Source organism: Coloeus monedula (genome assembly GCF_965178545.1).
Source record: "Coloeus monedula genome assembly, chromosome: 10".
Taxonomy (NCBI): domain Eukaryota; kingdom Metazoa; phylum Chordata; class Aves; order Passeriformes; family Corvidae; genus Coloeus; species Coloeus monedula.
The window spans coordinates 17,067,729-17,082,459 of NC_138790.1; the positions used below are offsets into that span (position 1 = coordinate 17,067,729).

A 14,731-nucleotide genomic window follows, 5' to 3' on the forward strand; every position below is an offset into this window, starting at 1 on the left:
CCCGGCCGCGCCCCTCAGGCAGAACCCGGCCAGGAACGGCGGGAAGGACGCGCGGCGCGGGCGGTGCTGCCCCCTGGCGGGCGGGCCCACCCCTCCGACCATTTGCCGCCGGGCCGCGGCTCCAAAATGGCCGATGGCGAAGGGCTGGGAAAACCCTGGGTGAGAGCCGGGGGCGATGAGACACGGCACACAAACCCCACAACCCTCCAGCTAAAGCGGCCCCAGCCACCACTGGTTTAGTTTTAGCCACAGGGAATTGCCTTTCGCGCAGGACTCGATGTTGGGAAGCCAGGGAGAATCAGCCACAGCAGCATGAGGGGCTGCAAAGGCACGGCAGGGCAGGGAAGGTCCCAGCACTGGCCCAGTGTGCCGGGAGGGGGGAACGGTCCATGACCGGAGCCAGAGCTGGAGGTCACTGGTGCAGGCCCAAGGCCAAAAGCCAGGGCTGGACCCTTCAGCAGGACACTGGTAGATGACACTGTGGGTCCCTGCACCCAGGAAGGCTCAGCTACACAGCCCTGCTTTCTGGGCCCATGTTTTCTGCACCCACAGATCTGGAAAAGCCATGTACTCAAACAGCTACCACTGCAGGACAGCACCCTGTGCCTGGCTAGTAAAACCAGCCAGTGACCACTGCCACAGGACTGGCCAGGACTGAGTCCCTTCATCCCCAGGTTGGTGCCTGACCCCAGATGAGGAAGGGCAGCAGGCCTGAGTTTGGTTACAAACAAGCAGCCACTTATCCCAAACTCCTGTTCATGTATTTGCTTCACATTTAGGGACAAGAGTCGTCAATTAGAATGAAGCACAAGAGAAAATGCCTGTAGGAGAGAGCAACTGAACTGCAGGGCCTTAGTACAAGGTCTGATTTACTTTGTTTAAAAAGAAAGTAGAAAAGCAATTGGCTAGCAAGCACCATGACAGTTAAAAAAAAAAAAAGAAAGAAATACAATATGGTCTTGGTTACAGAGCTTACCTTGTCCATCATACTCTTCTCCCCTCCTTCCTGCTAACACAGCACACATACAACACTGCTGGGAGCTGACACAGGCTAGAGCAAAGCAGGACAGAAGCTGCTGCTGTGACACCAATGACCTTAACCCAAGAGAGGGAAGGTTGCAGACAGCCTGTTTCTCACAGCCTGGCTTCATTTAGTGGCACAGAAGTAACACGAACCAGTTTAGGTCCTTTAATCTGTCCAAGACAGGATGCTAAAGCACAAATGATAAAACATTCTGCATTTTTACAGCAAAAATGCTACAGAAGTTTATAGGAAAAAAAAAAAAATTTGTACATGGGTAAAACATTATAAATTCAAGACAACTCACAGACAAGGGGTAAATTCCCACATCTATCACTCTTTGTTTTAAAAAGTTCATTTGAACAGGCAAGCAGTCAAAATGGCTTGCTCTCTCTTCCTTGAAATGAGAATTTTATCTTCCAAGTGGCTCACAGTACTGCTTCGCTTCTTGGAATGTCCTCCGAAGGCTCCGCCAAGATCAAAGGAAAATAAAAACCCCCGGAGTCCTTTCAGATAGTCTCGGAGAGCAGGACAAGGGAAAGGAAAGGGGAAGTTTATTCAAACTTGATTTTCTTCCCCTGTGGCTTGTGATCTCCACCTCCTCCTCTGCCTCCTCGGAAGCCACCTCCTCTACCTAGAAAGAAAATTATTGCAAAAAACAGAGTTACCGGTATAGTATCTATGATATATACCATATATATATATACACACACACAAATATATTGCAGTGGTATATATATATACCACTACCCTTCCAAACCCAACCTGGCACAGGACAGAAAATAAATTCACATCTAGTGCTCTGTGGTAGCCCCACACCATAACCCCAAGAATGGTTTTGGGTTCATTTCTAAGCACACCCCCTCCAAACAGCAGCATTTGCTTCCTTTTACCTCCAAATCCACCTCTGCCACCACCTCTGCCACCAAATCCACCTCTTCCTCCTCGGCCGCCTCCTCTGCCACCACGACCACCAAATCCACCTCCACGCTGAAAGTCACCCTTTGGCTTGGCAAAATCGAGGATCACTTTGTTTCCATCTATCTCTCCATCCTCCATGGCTTCTTTAGCTGCTTTGGCATCTTCTGCAGAGCTAAAGTCCACAAACCCAAACCTAGGAAACAGGTTACAAGAGTGACAGTCAGTCACATTCCATGAGCTGCAGCACCACCTTCAGGTTCCTGACAGAAATCCTTTCGGAATCAAATGCGAGCACTTCTGCATCCCACAGGACATGTGACTTGTAGGACAGCAGTGGCTAATCACAATCGATGGAGGCCCACTGTGAGTTTGCCAGTACTGAACAGTTAATTTTCTTCTCGTGCGAATCCATTGGCTGCCACGGATTTGTTGGCAGGAAGGAGCTCATTGAGAAGAGGTGTGAAGTGAGCACATGCTGCCCTCCACCACTGGACCCCAGGCTGTGTTCTCTGCTCCCAGCCCATTTACCAGTTTCACAGAACCACCCACATGAGCATGAGAAACACCCTGCATTGCAGAGATCAGCTAAAATGAGGTGCTCTGTAGCACCTGAACCTATCCCAGGTGATGCTTAGCCTACCCTTTAGATGATCCAGTGTCTCTGTCTGTGACTATTCTCGCGCTTATTGAGCCTTCAAACGATTCTCTTAACGTCTCCTCCGTGGTGTCCTCAGAAAGGCCTCTGACAAACAGTGTTTTGCTTTGCTCTGTGGAAAGGGAGTACATTCAGAAGTCAATCAGCCTGAGCAAGGCAACCTTCAGCTTCAGCTTCATAACATCACATCCACTACTGGCTCCCAGAACAGTTCTCAGGGATAAAGGGGTTGTTTTCAAGGAACAGTTCAGGCACCTGAAGTCCATGAAAACTTTTTCAGGACTGCAGTTAGAGCCTGACATCAAAGGACTTCCATCAGCCAACCTGATACTGCCAGATTAAGTTTGCCCAGCTCCCTTTTTTAAAATAGATGCTTGCACCTTATCAACAGTGATAATAACTAACTGTACAGACACTGCTGGATCAGCACTTGACTATCTAGAGGAATTTGACAACAGTTTCATCAGCATTTCAGATAATCAGTCATCATATCCAGCACACTTGCTTACAATGCAAGTATTTCACTCCACTGGCATGTTTAATTTTTTTTAAAAGCAGCCCCAGATTTGCCTGGATGGTGCCCTCCTGCCACAGCTGGAGATCAAACATGAAACACTTACGATTGAATCCTCCTCCTCCTCCTCCTCCTCCACCTCGTGCGTTCGTGTTCCCTTTCTGCCATGATGGTGAACTGAATTCCAGTCTGATTGTTCTGCCTTCAATCTCTGTGTTGTTACAGGAATTCAATGCCTCTCTGGCATCCTCAGCTGTGGCAAAATCTACAAATGCATACCTACATGGAGAGGAAGATTCCAGTCAGCCTGGGAGTAACAAGGGATACCTGGAGGCAAGTCATTTGCAATGCCAGCTTGGGGGTCAGAAGAAAGGCACCACATACCCTTTAGGCCTGCCCTGGTTGTTCTGTGGCACCTTGATGGAAGAAGCTTTCTTAAACACTTCTTGGAGAGTCTCTTCTGTAGCAGCATACGAGAGGTTGTTGACAATTAGGGTCTTCGACTCTCCTCCTATTGGGAAAAGTCAGTGCTGTTAAGTGCAAGTCTGGAGAAGGAGAGCCTTTTTCTTCTAGTTATCCAACCCTGACTAGGGGTAAGTATACTTGTTGCCCCCTTCCTCGCCTCAAGGTGAGGCACAAAGCCAAATCCAACCCTGTTTTTGTCACCTAGACCAGTTGCCCTCCCCCCCCATCTGAAACATGCAGTAGAGACATGAAATGCACAGGATGCACTGCACAAGTCAGGCAAAAAGGCCTGGTATCTTAGTTTTCTTGCAGTGTTTTCAGTTGCCATATCTCCAGGAACTTCTGAAACAAGTGGATATGAATCCTGAATGTCATCTATATGCATGTTATCAGTACAAAAAGTACCTTTCTGATGTTCTTGCTGGCTCTTCTCACCAGTGAAGTCAATGACCACGGCACGACCCTCAATCTCTGTGCCCTGCTTCTCCTCCAGAGCTTTGTTTGCCTCAGCTTCTGTTTTAAATTCAACATAGGCCATCCTACAGCACAGAAAAGAATGTAAGCTTACACCCCCTTCCAGGAGCAACTAAGTTCATGAATGAGGGAGTGAAAGACGTAGAAGAAAAATGCTGCAGAAAGTAGTACAGCTAATTCAGCAGGTTCCTTAAGGCAGCCAAAGGACACGTAAGCTTATCAGAATATGCCAAGTGCTGAAGGAACAGCAAACACACAACAGTCCTCTCAGCTACACACCCTTTGCTGCTGCCATCCTTGTTCATCACTATCCGGACTTCCAGTGCATTTTCAAACACCTCCCTGATCTCATCCTCAGTTAAGCGGTAGGGCAGGTTCTTCAAAAACAGCGTTCTGGCATCTCTCTCTGCAAAGACAGAAAGGTTACTTTCATGTTACCAGCTAAAAATCCCTCCTCATCTACACTGCCAATTCAGTGAGACTCAGCAAGTGGATCCAGCAGAAATTAACAGCATGCATTCACATTTTTCAGAAACTGCAAAAGCAACTATAACAAAAGTTAATGAAACTATTGTACTTCTCCTTATGGGCATGAAGTTCAAAAAACGGGTCTTAAAGTTTCAGAAAGAAACACATTTCTTCCTCAGCCCTCCCAATATGCACTTTTTCTTGGGATCACTTTTGCAGATATTCCAGTCTAAACTTGCATATCTGTATGTCAGCGTTTTAGAAACTGTTTATTACACAGAGCCCAAAGCAGGCAGATCTGCCATGAGAGAGCAGAAGAGCAGCCATCAGTAACACTTCAAGCCCCCATTGTGACTCTTCTTTGACATCCACAGGTATTCAGAGTTACGAGCCATACCTTTTTTGTTTTCTTTAATAGTTTCCTTGCTCTTTGCTTTTTCCAGTTTGATTTCCAAACCCATTAACTTCTTTCCATTCATTTGGAGAGCTTTTTCCAGATCCTCGGCAGATGAGAAGTCCACATAGCCAAACCGCCTGAAAGAACAGCATCCTTAAGATCTCAGCTGATCCATCTCTGGCAGCAGAAACCATGAACAGAAACCCAACAGCAGAGAGATACCCACTGGTCAAGTTCCAGGCAAAGTTAAACCCTCATCAGTACCGTGGCTCTTCCATTACTACCAAGCAACCACCGCAGCATCTTGGGGGAACCAGCACACTTGCACCCCTCCAAACAAATTACTGCAAATTAAAAGAAATAAGCAGTAAAATTCTACTGATAAACTCACTTGGAAGCACCGATTCTGACATCTAAAACTTCAATATTCTTCTTCCCAAAGAATTCTCTGAGGCCAGTCTTCAGCTCGTCATACTCCTTGGTGCAGACCAAATTTCCAACAAATACGGAGAAAGCTGATGTGGGCCCTTTAAATGAAAAGATAAGACAACAGAGGTTTTTTAAGGCTGCTTTTTAAACTGGGAGCCAGACTCCAGACAGCTTTAGCACATCAGGTTTTACTCAAAAGTGACATCATATTTCAGTATTAAGTCCCTTATAATCATCATTTGTGCTGGGAAACCCCACCCCTGACATCACAGACCTTCACAGTTAACACTCCTCACGCAACAGAGTCCAATCACAGTCCATCAAACAAGCATCTTTTGATGATCCCACACCACTTACCATCTGTTTTCTTTTTCTTGGCCTCTGGTGCGCTTTTATTGGCCATTTCTTTCTTTCTCTTTCCAGGTGCTTCCTTGACAGGTTCTGTGACAGAAAACAAAACAACACTGAAAAATACAGACCTTTTCCTACACTGAATCAAAACAGGAGCAATTATCTTTACACCAGTCACACACAAGACCTTCTCTTGTCACTCAGCAACTGCTCCTCAGCCCAAAAAACCATTACAGGACAACATTTTTGCCCAGGCATCTTTCCTGTTATTAAAGAATTATGGTCTCAAAAACATTTAAACTCACTTTCATCCTCACTTTCCTCCTCAGCATCCTCTTCATCCTCCTCCTCTTCATCGTCCTCTTCATCGTCATCCTCTTCATCATCTTCCTCATCTTCAGATTCTGCTGCCTTGGCTTTCACTGGTGCAGCCTTGGCTGGAGTGGTTTTCTTCACTGGAACAGGGGCTGTGTCCATGGCCTCATCTTCAGACTCTGAAACAGTATTCAGATAATTCCACATTAAGCTCCTTTTGAAACTAAGAAAACAAAATGCTGTTAAGCAAAATGTTTCTCACACCCCCTTAAGATTGTATGTTCTCAGGAAAAGTTTGATACAGTTAGTTTTTACAAAAGCTGTATCTCTCTCCCTCGAGTTTTACTACGTTAAAAAAAAACTAATACCTGTTCACCAAGAGTAAGAACTTTTACTAACAGTAGGGAAATTAGCATCCATTCAGCAACATGGACAATAGCAACCAGCTAAAACCAGCTGGGCACACACTGCATCACTCCCACTATCCACTAAGTTACCCCCCTCCCCCAGCTTCCTTTTAAGTGTTTAATAATTAAGCATCTTATACCATCCTCTTCATCATCCTCCTCATCATCCTCTTCATCCTCATCCTCCTCCTCAGATTCCTGCTTTGCTGGCACAACTGCAGGCTTTTTGGCTGGTACTGCTGCAGGCTTTTTGGCTGCAGGCTTCACAGGCATTGGTGGTTCCTCTTCCTCATCTGCACCAACAGTACAACAAGTCTTTACTAGTAAGGTTCAAAGGACGAGTGGTATAAGTAAAAAAAGTACTTAAGAGCTTCCCAAAATTTTGCCCAAAAGTTCAAGAAAGAGCAATCAAGAAACTAGGAGATGCTTTACAGGCTGTGTGTGAGGCAGCTGCAGCCCAGTTCTCCTCCAAACTCCACCCACTGCCCGCCTCTCCTTCATAACCCCTTTTTACTCAATGAAACCCACCCCCCAAGTATTAAACCATACAATGAGACTTGATTGAACCAGCTTTAGTCAATGTATATTTCAAAAGTAACTTACCAGAATCATCATCTTCATCCTCCTCCTCGTCTTCCTCCTCTTCCTCATCATCTTCGTCATCATCTTCATCTTCATCTTCACTCTCCTCCTTCTTAGCATTCTTTCCATTTTTTGCTCCTTTGGTTAGGACTGCAGCCTTTTTAGGAGTTGGAGCAACAGCCTTTTTGGGCTGTGGGGTAGCCACAACCTTCTTTGCAGGTGTAATTGCCTTTTTCACAGGAGTAGCAACTTTTTTTGCAGGAGTTGCAGCCTTCTTGGCTGGAGTAACAGCAACTTTCTGTGGTTTCTTCTGGGGGATCATCTGAAAGACACATTAGTGTGAAACTCATGCCGGCCTTTTTAAGCTACCATTACATCACTATCAGACAAACATACAGCAACTGCAGTCTAAAGCATATCCTTTTGACAGTTTCTGTTAAGGTACCTTAACTGCCCATCCTGATGAATCAATAAAGTTCAGCTTGTTTACGCTTTTAAGAGCCTACTTATGGAACACCAAAATACCACCAAATTCCCTGGTCCTGAAGCAAGACCAGTGATCTTTTAATAGCATTCAGAGTTTCGAAAATTTACACTTGCACATTATCTGCATGTGACAAATCTCATATTGCTCATTCATTACTAGAATAATTAAGTACCCACTTGCTTATCAGCTTTACGACTTTAAGACCCCAGAAGTACTTCCAAAAGCCTGGAAGTACAAACTTAGCAGCTGAGCTAGTTTTCCCCACGCTGCTTTGGTCTTAGGAAATGCAGTTTATTCTTTAGCCAGTTTAGTGAGGAACACCGACTGTTTATTAATGTGCTGTTACAGTGTAACCCACAACCCTCTTGGCACTTCGGTAACACGTGCATCCTTCTGACTCCATCTCTAGATCAATCACCTCTTCTCCGCTGCTTTCCTCTAGGTCAGAAGACTCCTCTTCCTCGCTTTCCTCAAACTTTTTCGGGGGAGGAGCCATTTTTTTCTGTTTGACCTGATTCTTCGGGGTCTGAAAGAGAGGGCGAGCACCACGTTTAGCTCCCGTGCATACCCGGGTCGCCTGCGAGCGCTCGCTCCGGCAGACAATTGTCCCAACCACGTGGCCGCCCTCCCGCCCCCGCGGCGTTCAAGAGCCCGTCCGGGGGCTGCGGGGCCTTGCCCGCCGGTGTGCGGGGCCTTTGCAGGGGCGCGGGGGCCGCCCCGGGAGCCCGGCGCGCTCCCATGTGCTTGCTGTCCCCGCGCCCCACGTGGCCGCACTGTGACGTAGCCCCGCCCCCCATCCCGCGCGCGCTCGGACGCGGGGCCCACCCGCGTCCCTCACACACACGGACCCTCACCCCGCACCCCTCTCCCCTCCCGCCCCGCGCCCCCCGTCCGCGGCCGGCGCACGGAGCAGAGCGGGACGGGGCCGCTTGAAACCGCTGCGTCCGGGCCCGCGGCCCCTCCCCTCGCCGCCATCTTCACGGCGAGGGAGACCAGGCCTGGAGCCACCGCGCGGCCCGAGCGCAAGCGGCGAGAAGGCGGCCCGGCTCCCTCCCAGATAGGCCGCCATCCGCACCCTCCCGCCCCGGCATGGCGGCGTCCGCCCGCCGCCCGCCCGGCGGCTGCGCTCCGGGACCCTTACCTTGGTGATCTTCACCATGATGGCGGCGGTGCCTGGCGGCGCAGGGGCGGCGGCCGGGCTGTGTCGGGAGCGGGGCGGGCGCGTCCGGCGCGGCGGCGGCGCGGCGGGGATCGGGCCGCGGGCGGGCGGCGGGAGCGGCGGGGACGCGCGGGCGGCCGGGCCGGGCACTGACACGAAAGAGCGAGCGCGCGCCCCTTCCGCCCCCTTTCCTAGCCCCGCGCCAGACCCCGCCCCCACCGCCCCCGCCGCGGCCAATCGCCGCTCGCGCCGCGCCGCCCGGCCAATCGCAGCCCCCGCCCCTCGAGCCGCTGCGCCAATCGCCGGCGCTCTGCCGTCAGCCAACCGGAGGGCGCGTTACAGCCCCGGGGCCGTGCGGCGGGGGGCGAGCGCGGGGGGACTCGGCGCCCGCCCGGGAGGACTCGGCGTCAGCCAATGGGAGGGAAGCAGCTCGGCGCCTGCGCGCTGATTGGGCGGCGTGGCCGGGCCTAGGCAGAGCACGTGGCGGGCGGCGGCCACGTGGTGGGGCCGGGCGGGGGCCCCGGGGGTCCCGCGGCCGGGAGGGGCCCTGCCATTCCCCCGCAATCCCCCCGCAATCCCCCCGCAATCCCGGCTGCCCCGGACGGACCTGCGGCACCTCGGCGCGGAACTCTGCCCGAGCACGCGTTTGCCTTACGTTTTGGGACTGGATTTGCCCCAGCACACTCTCTGCCCCAGTGCTTTCTTCACCTCACCCGGCATCCCCTCCGCGACCCTCGGGAGGCACTAAGCACGCGTGGACAGTTTGAGGAAGCATCCTTAGGAGCCGGTCAGCCTGCTGCTGCTGAGGTTGCAGTTGGCACAGGAGCACTCTGTAGTTGCCGCCCTCTTCTGCTTCAGGCTGGGAGAAAAGGTCCAAAGCAGAAGAAAAAAATAAGCCCGTGCTTGCCTGGTGGATGCTTTTGAATTCAGTCACTGCAAGAAGACATCACCTTTCTCCCTGTGGAATTTTTCCGCGGCGGCCATAAAGTCGGGGTAGGAATAACCCCAGGGCAGAATGCAGCACCCCTGTTTCACTTGCCACTCTGCTGGCAGGGCTGAGTGCTGCCTTGCCCCTACCTGTCACAGAGTGGCCTTCATTGCTGGGGTTTCCCCGCTGCCCTATACCTCCTACCACTTGAAACTGGGCAGCCAGCCAGCTCCTTGGGACTCCTGACTCAGGCATGTGTGACTCTTAGCAGTTTGCCCTTCCAAGGCCTACTTGACATAAGCACCTGACTTGGGGAACACAAGATCCTAGTGAGCCCTAAAGAAAAAATGCAGACTCTCAATGAAAGCCATCCTGCAGGGCCCTGATGTCCTTGAGGGGACACCCCAGGATTGTTCAGTGTCACCTGAAGCAAGGGACATACTGTGGGTGAGGCAATATACCTGGCTCCTAGGCTGTCCTAGTGCCTCTTTCTCCTCTGCTGGGTAAGGAGAGGCAGTTTCCAGGCAAGCTGAGCCATGGCTAAGAGCACCTGCTCAGTGAGAGGTGATGGGATCAATCAGCTTCTCCAGGAGTAAGCCAAGCCTGTGGAGAGCCTGCCACCATCAGCCAGTATGGGGAGGGAAGGAGCTGCAACATAGTGGGTTACTGCCCATGTCCTGGTCACGTACATGCAGGCAGATGGGGCTCCCAACTGGGAAAACCCTTGTTTAGGACAGCTGGACTCCTGTGAAATAGCAATGTCTGGCTCATGTCCCACTGTGTGCTGCAGAAGCTGTCCCCAGGTGCATGGGGGACAGTGACACAGACCAAGTGTGGCCCAAGGGGGGGCAGAGTGATGGAATGGAGGACAGAGAGACCTGAAAGGGATTTTTAACTGTCCTGTCTGAAGCAAGAGCTGATTGCATTCTCCTTACCATGCATGTGGTGCAACAAAATCATCTGCTATGATTGCCTGAACAGCTCTGCTGACTGTGCTGGGGCTGGCCTTGGTTCCTCTCCGTGCTGTGGAAGGCTGGTTTGCCATGAGAAAGGGACAACTGTTGCTTCAGCCAGGGGCAGTTTTGGCAGGTGGGACACTGCATGTGTCCAATAACACAGTGCCAGCAGTGGGATCTGCAAAGGGCTGGGCTGGCAGCTGGCCAGTCTTGGTTCCCAGCCCTGGCAGGGGACTTCTCAGTATGGCCTGTGTTCCGTCTCTTTTCTCAGCAGTGTGTTGGAAGGTTGTCCTCACCTCTGGCATCTCTAAGACTGCAGCAGAACCCAGCATTTGGGGAAAGGAGCACAGCACCCTGTGCAGAGGAGTGAGAACCAACACTGCCCACGGGGATCTCATTCACTGTGTTAATCCATGCTCCGTGTCAATCCGTGCTCCGTGTCAATCCATGCACTGTGTTAATCCATGCTCCGTGTCAATCTGTGCTCCCTGTCAATCCATGCACTGTGTTATCCTTGCACTGTGTTAATCCATGCTCTGTGTCAATCTGTGCTCCATGTCAATCCATCCACTGTGTTATCCACGCACCTTTGAACAGGTTTGGATATGGCCCAACCCTGCCAGCTGCTGTTGTGGCCAAAAGGGCCCAGGATGCTGCAGGGAGGAAAGTAGCCAGGGCGTTGCAGATGCCAGTAATTAGGTTGGGCTGTTCCTTGCATCCCATGTGTGGCCAGGATTTCCAGTCAGCCTTAGCAGTGGGCAGGAGGATGCCAGAGTGGAGCAAGGCCAGCCTTTTCTGGGACACCCCACATTGCAGGGCTGTGCCAGTGGCACAGCACAGCTCAGCTCCTCTGCAGGCAGCACCAGGAATTTCAAGGCCGAGGCAAGTCTCACAGAGAAGCATCAGTGAGAAGGGTAATTTGGCCAAAAGAGCAGGTTTAACAGGTCTATTTATGCAATAAATATACTTTTGGTCCTTTTAGGGCTGTCTCTTGTTGTAGCATGTCTGTGGCTTGGGAGTGTTGATCTAATTCCACAGTTAAAGGGAATTTAGCTGGTTCAATGGAGACCCCAGGAGGGATTTGCCATGGATTCCCAGTTTCTGGCATAGCAGACACTCACCCCTGTGCTTTCCCGAGCCTCGCAGCGCTGGGAACACCTTACCTGGCTGCTGCTGCCCAGGGCTGGGCGGGGGGTGGAACTGGGCTGCGAGGCCCCCACGGGAACCACAGATGAGGTGAGTGGGTGTCCCTAAACGCCCTGTTCAGCCTGTGGCCGGTCGCAGCTGCGTGTTTCCACTAGATGGTGACAAAAGGCTGTCTGTCCCGAGTGGGAGCCCACGGGGACACCCGGCTCCCCCCAGCTCGCCTCCGTGGGTGCAGCTGAGCGGGACATCCTGCCCTGCCTCCTTCGTCGCTCCCTGGAGATTCCGGGATGCATTTGATACTCGCCGGGTTTAAGCGGCAGCCAAGTCCAGTCGGAAGACAAAAAGTTTTACCTGTGGCTCGTGCAGGCGTCCGCTGCCAAAAACCTGTCAGGGATCTCCAGCAAACACCCAGTGGGTCCTCAGGGAAGGGGGAAGCAAGCTAGAAAAGCAATCAAATGTGTCCTCGAGCTCCCCAGCCCCAGCCTGACATCACCCGTTATGTGCTCTGAGCAGCGGCCGATGGGGGTATGGCATGGCAAAGGTGACAGCAAAAAAGAAACCACTAAAAAAAGCAAATTTCCTAATCCCAGGTCTCGGTGCTTCTCAAAACCTCTTGAACAGCCCCATGTCCCACTGGCAAATCCTTTTCTCCTTTTGGAGAATCCTTACCCCATCATGCTGCTCCTATGCCAGCAGGTGCTACAGCTAATGGATGGTAACCCAGCAGGGCCAGGCACACAGGGCCTGTCCTGTCTCCTCCCAGCTGCACAACTCCCCAGGCCCTGATTAATGCAGGACAGCAAATGCATTGGGACTGTGTAGTAGTGTCTGTGCCAAAAGGAGAGTCCTCAAGGATGACGAGTATGAAGTGGGTGCAGGGCTTGCTGTGCCAAATGGCACTTAATTCAAGTAGCCACAGACAAGTGCACATCCTGTGCCTTGAAATGGGCAGCTCGGAACACACTGGCCTGCAGGGATGAAAGTCAACAGTGCCTGTCTGAGTATGGGATTTCTTCTCTGGGGAGCATCCTTTCTTGGGGTGGGATGCTGCAGGAACTGGCATGGGCCCCTGGAGCCAGGCATACCCATTGTCACTCTGGCAGATGATGAGTGATAACCCAGCACATCCCTGTGCCATTTCCTGGGGTTCGTGGATAAGGAAGCGTACGGGTGGCTCCCACAGGGAATTTTGTATGTGCAGATTTAGTTTCCACATGACCTCCAAGTATTCCTTGTAGTGATCATTTCTGGTACAAAAGGGGGTTTCTATTTCCAGAAGGAGCCAATTCCCCTAAGATGTCCCTTCTGGCAGTCCAGTTCCTCTCCCTAGCACCCTTGCCTGGAGTTGGCAGCAGGACCTTTTGGTCTGCCTGTGAGCCCCCAGCAAGCCCACACAGCCACTCAGAGCCTCCCAGCCAGGTGGACTCCCCTCTGGATCTGCTCAGCAGGAGGAAAAAGTGCAGCCCTGGAAAAAAGGATGTGTAAGAAAAAAGTGGGAGCAGAAGAGGACTTGCAGTAGGCGTGACAAAAGACAAACCAGGACTGGGACATGTGGAGCAATTTGGGTGGTGAGAGAAGAGCTTGGGAGCACCCTTCTCTCTCCATTGGAGTAGAGAAACTCTAAGTGGAGAAAGTCAGTGAGATGGGAACAGGGGGGCATTTTGAAGCAGTGCATGCTAATTGTTTATAACCCAGGGGAAGGCAATCTGGAGAGAAGCTACAGGTGATCCCAATTCAGCAATGCCAGGCCTGCAGCCAGAGCACGTCACCATCCCATGCAACCGCACATCTTCCTGCATTGCCCTGCAGCATTTGGGAAGGCTTTCCAGGACCTTTGTGGAGACAGTCCAGAGGGGGAAGTTCCTCTTTGCACAGGCATTTCTGTGCATCCTATTCCTCTCCCAGAGCTGAGGCAATAGGGAATAGGATCCAGACAAGCACTGGGTCTCCAGGGGTGACTGTCAAGACATTAAAGTAAAACATCTGTACACTGTTGTGGCTCAGCACATCTGCCCCTTGGTACAGCCCCATGGAGCAGTGAGCTGGGGCTTTGTCTCAGTTTGTTCACATTTTACCTGCTAGAAGCTCCCTCTGCTCCCAGGCCTGTGTTGGGCTATTTCCATTTCACAGCGGCTCCTGGGCTCAAGGCCAGCAGAAGGCAGACGCTCTGCCTGGAACAAACCCAAACCAGAGGGTTTTTTCCTTTTTTTACGCTCTCCATCAAAAAAAATTGAATCTTTGTTGAGTCCAAACTGGAAAAGCAGGAGTTTCTCTCCACTCCCCTGATAAGGTCACAGGTTTGACTCCTATACGGGCCATTCACTTAAGAATTTAACTCAGTGATCCTTGTGGGTCCCTTCCAACTCAGAAGATTCTGTGATATCAATGTTTATTTTTGTGTTTGTGTCTGAGCAAGGGGGGGAGTTCATCCCTGCTTGGGAGCCACATGCACCCATCACTCAGCGAAGGCAGTGAGCAACATGGCATGGTGAACCTGGGGCTGCCCCATGTCCTTACCTCTAGAACCAGAACAGAGCCAAATAACATCAGGGAGAGCAGAGCCACACACACACACACGTGTCCCCAGTATAACGTGTCCCAGCCTCTGCCAGGGAGTAGGAGCCAAAACTGCTCTAGGAGACAGGCATCAGTGCCAGTGGAAAGTGCTGGCTGGCTTCTTAAGCTCTGTGGGAAATGTTCTATGGTTTCCCCAGAGAGCTTCTGTCCTATGTTCTCCCAGCTAAAGTTGCCCACTGGGCCCCATCCATGCTGTTTGCAAAGCTCCTGTCCCAGCTTGCTGCTGTGAGGGAACAGCCACCCCAAGGGCTCTCATGGTTCCATGGGGAGGTCCAGCCATGGGCTGAGCTTTTTGGAAAGGGTTACTTTGCCTGTGACTGTTGCCTGCAGAGCTGAAGCTACCTGGGCAGGTGTACAGACCACCTGAGAGCCTGGGAGAGGTCAGAGCTTGGGAGTCAGGGAGACTGAGCCCATCCAGATTTCACCATCCATCTGCCCCCCTGCAGCAAGCTCCATCAAAAGGAGGTTAAAAGTAAGAG

The 14,731-nt window shown here is 51.6% G+C and overlaps 1 protein-coding gene across 1 annotated transcript; it reads right to left on the minus strand.

Annotated features, from left to right (window-relative positions):
- Nucleotides 1-843: 843 nt before the first annotated feature.
- On the minus strand, nt 844-8,776 carry NCL (nucleolin). The gene is made up of 15 exons (XM_082288387.1): nt 8,628-8,776; nt 7,905-8,012; nt 7,021-7,321; nt 6,558-6,710; nt 6,001-6,189; nt 5,702-5,785; nt 5,307-5,442; nt 4,916-5,052; nt 4,330-4,456; nt 3,982-4,115; nt 3,496-3,622; nt 3,218-3,390; nt 2,583-2,709; nt 1,915-2,135; nt 844-1,655 (listed from the first exon to the last, which is right to left on the minus strand). Exons 1-15 carry the CDS (start codon nt 8,643-8,645, stop codon nt 1,576-1,578), a joined length of 2,115 nt encoding a protein of 704 aa, XP_082144513.1. The 5' UTR covers nt 8,646-8,776; the 3' UTR covers nt 844-1,575.
- Between the last annotated feature and the right edge of the window lie 5,955 nt (nt 8,777-14,731).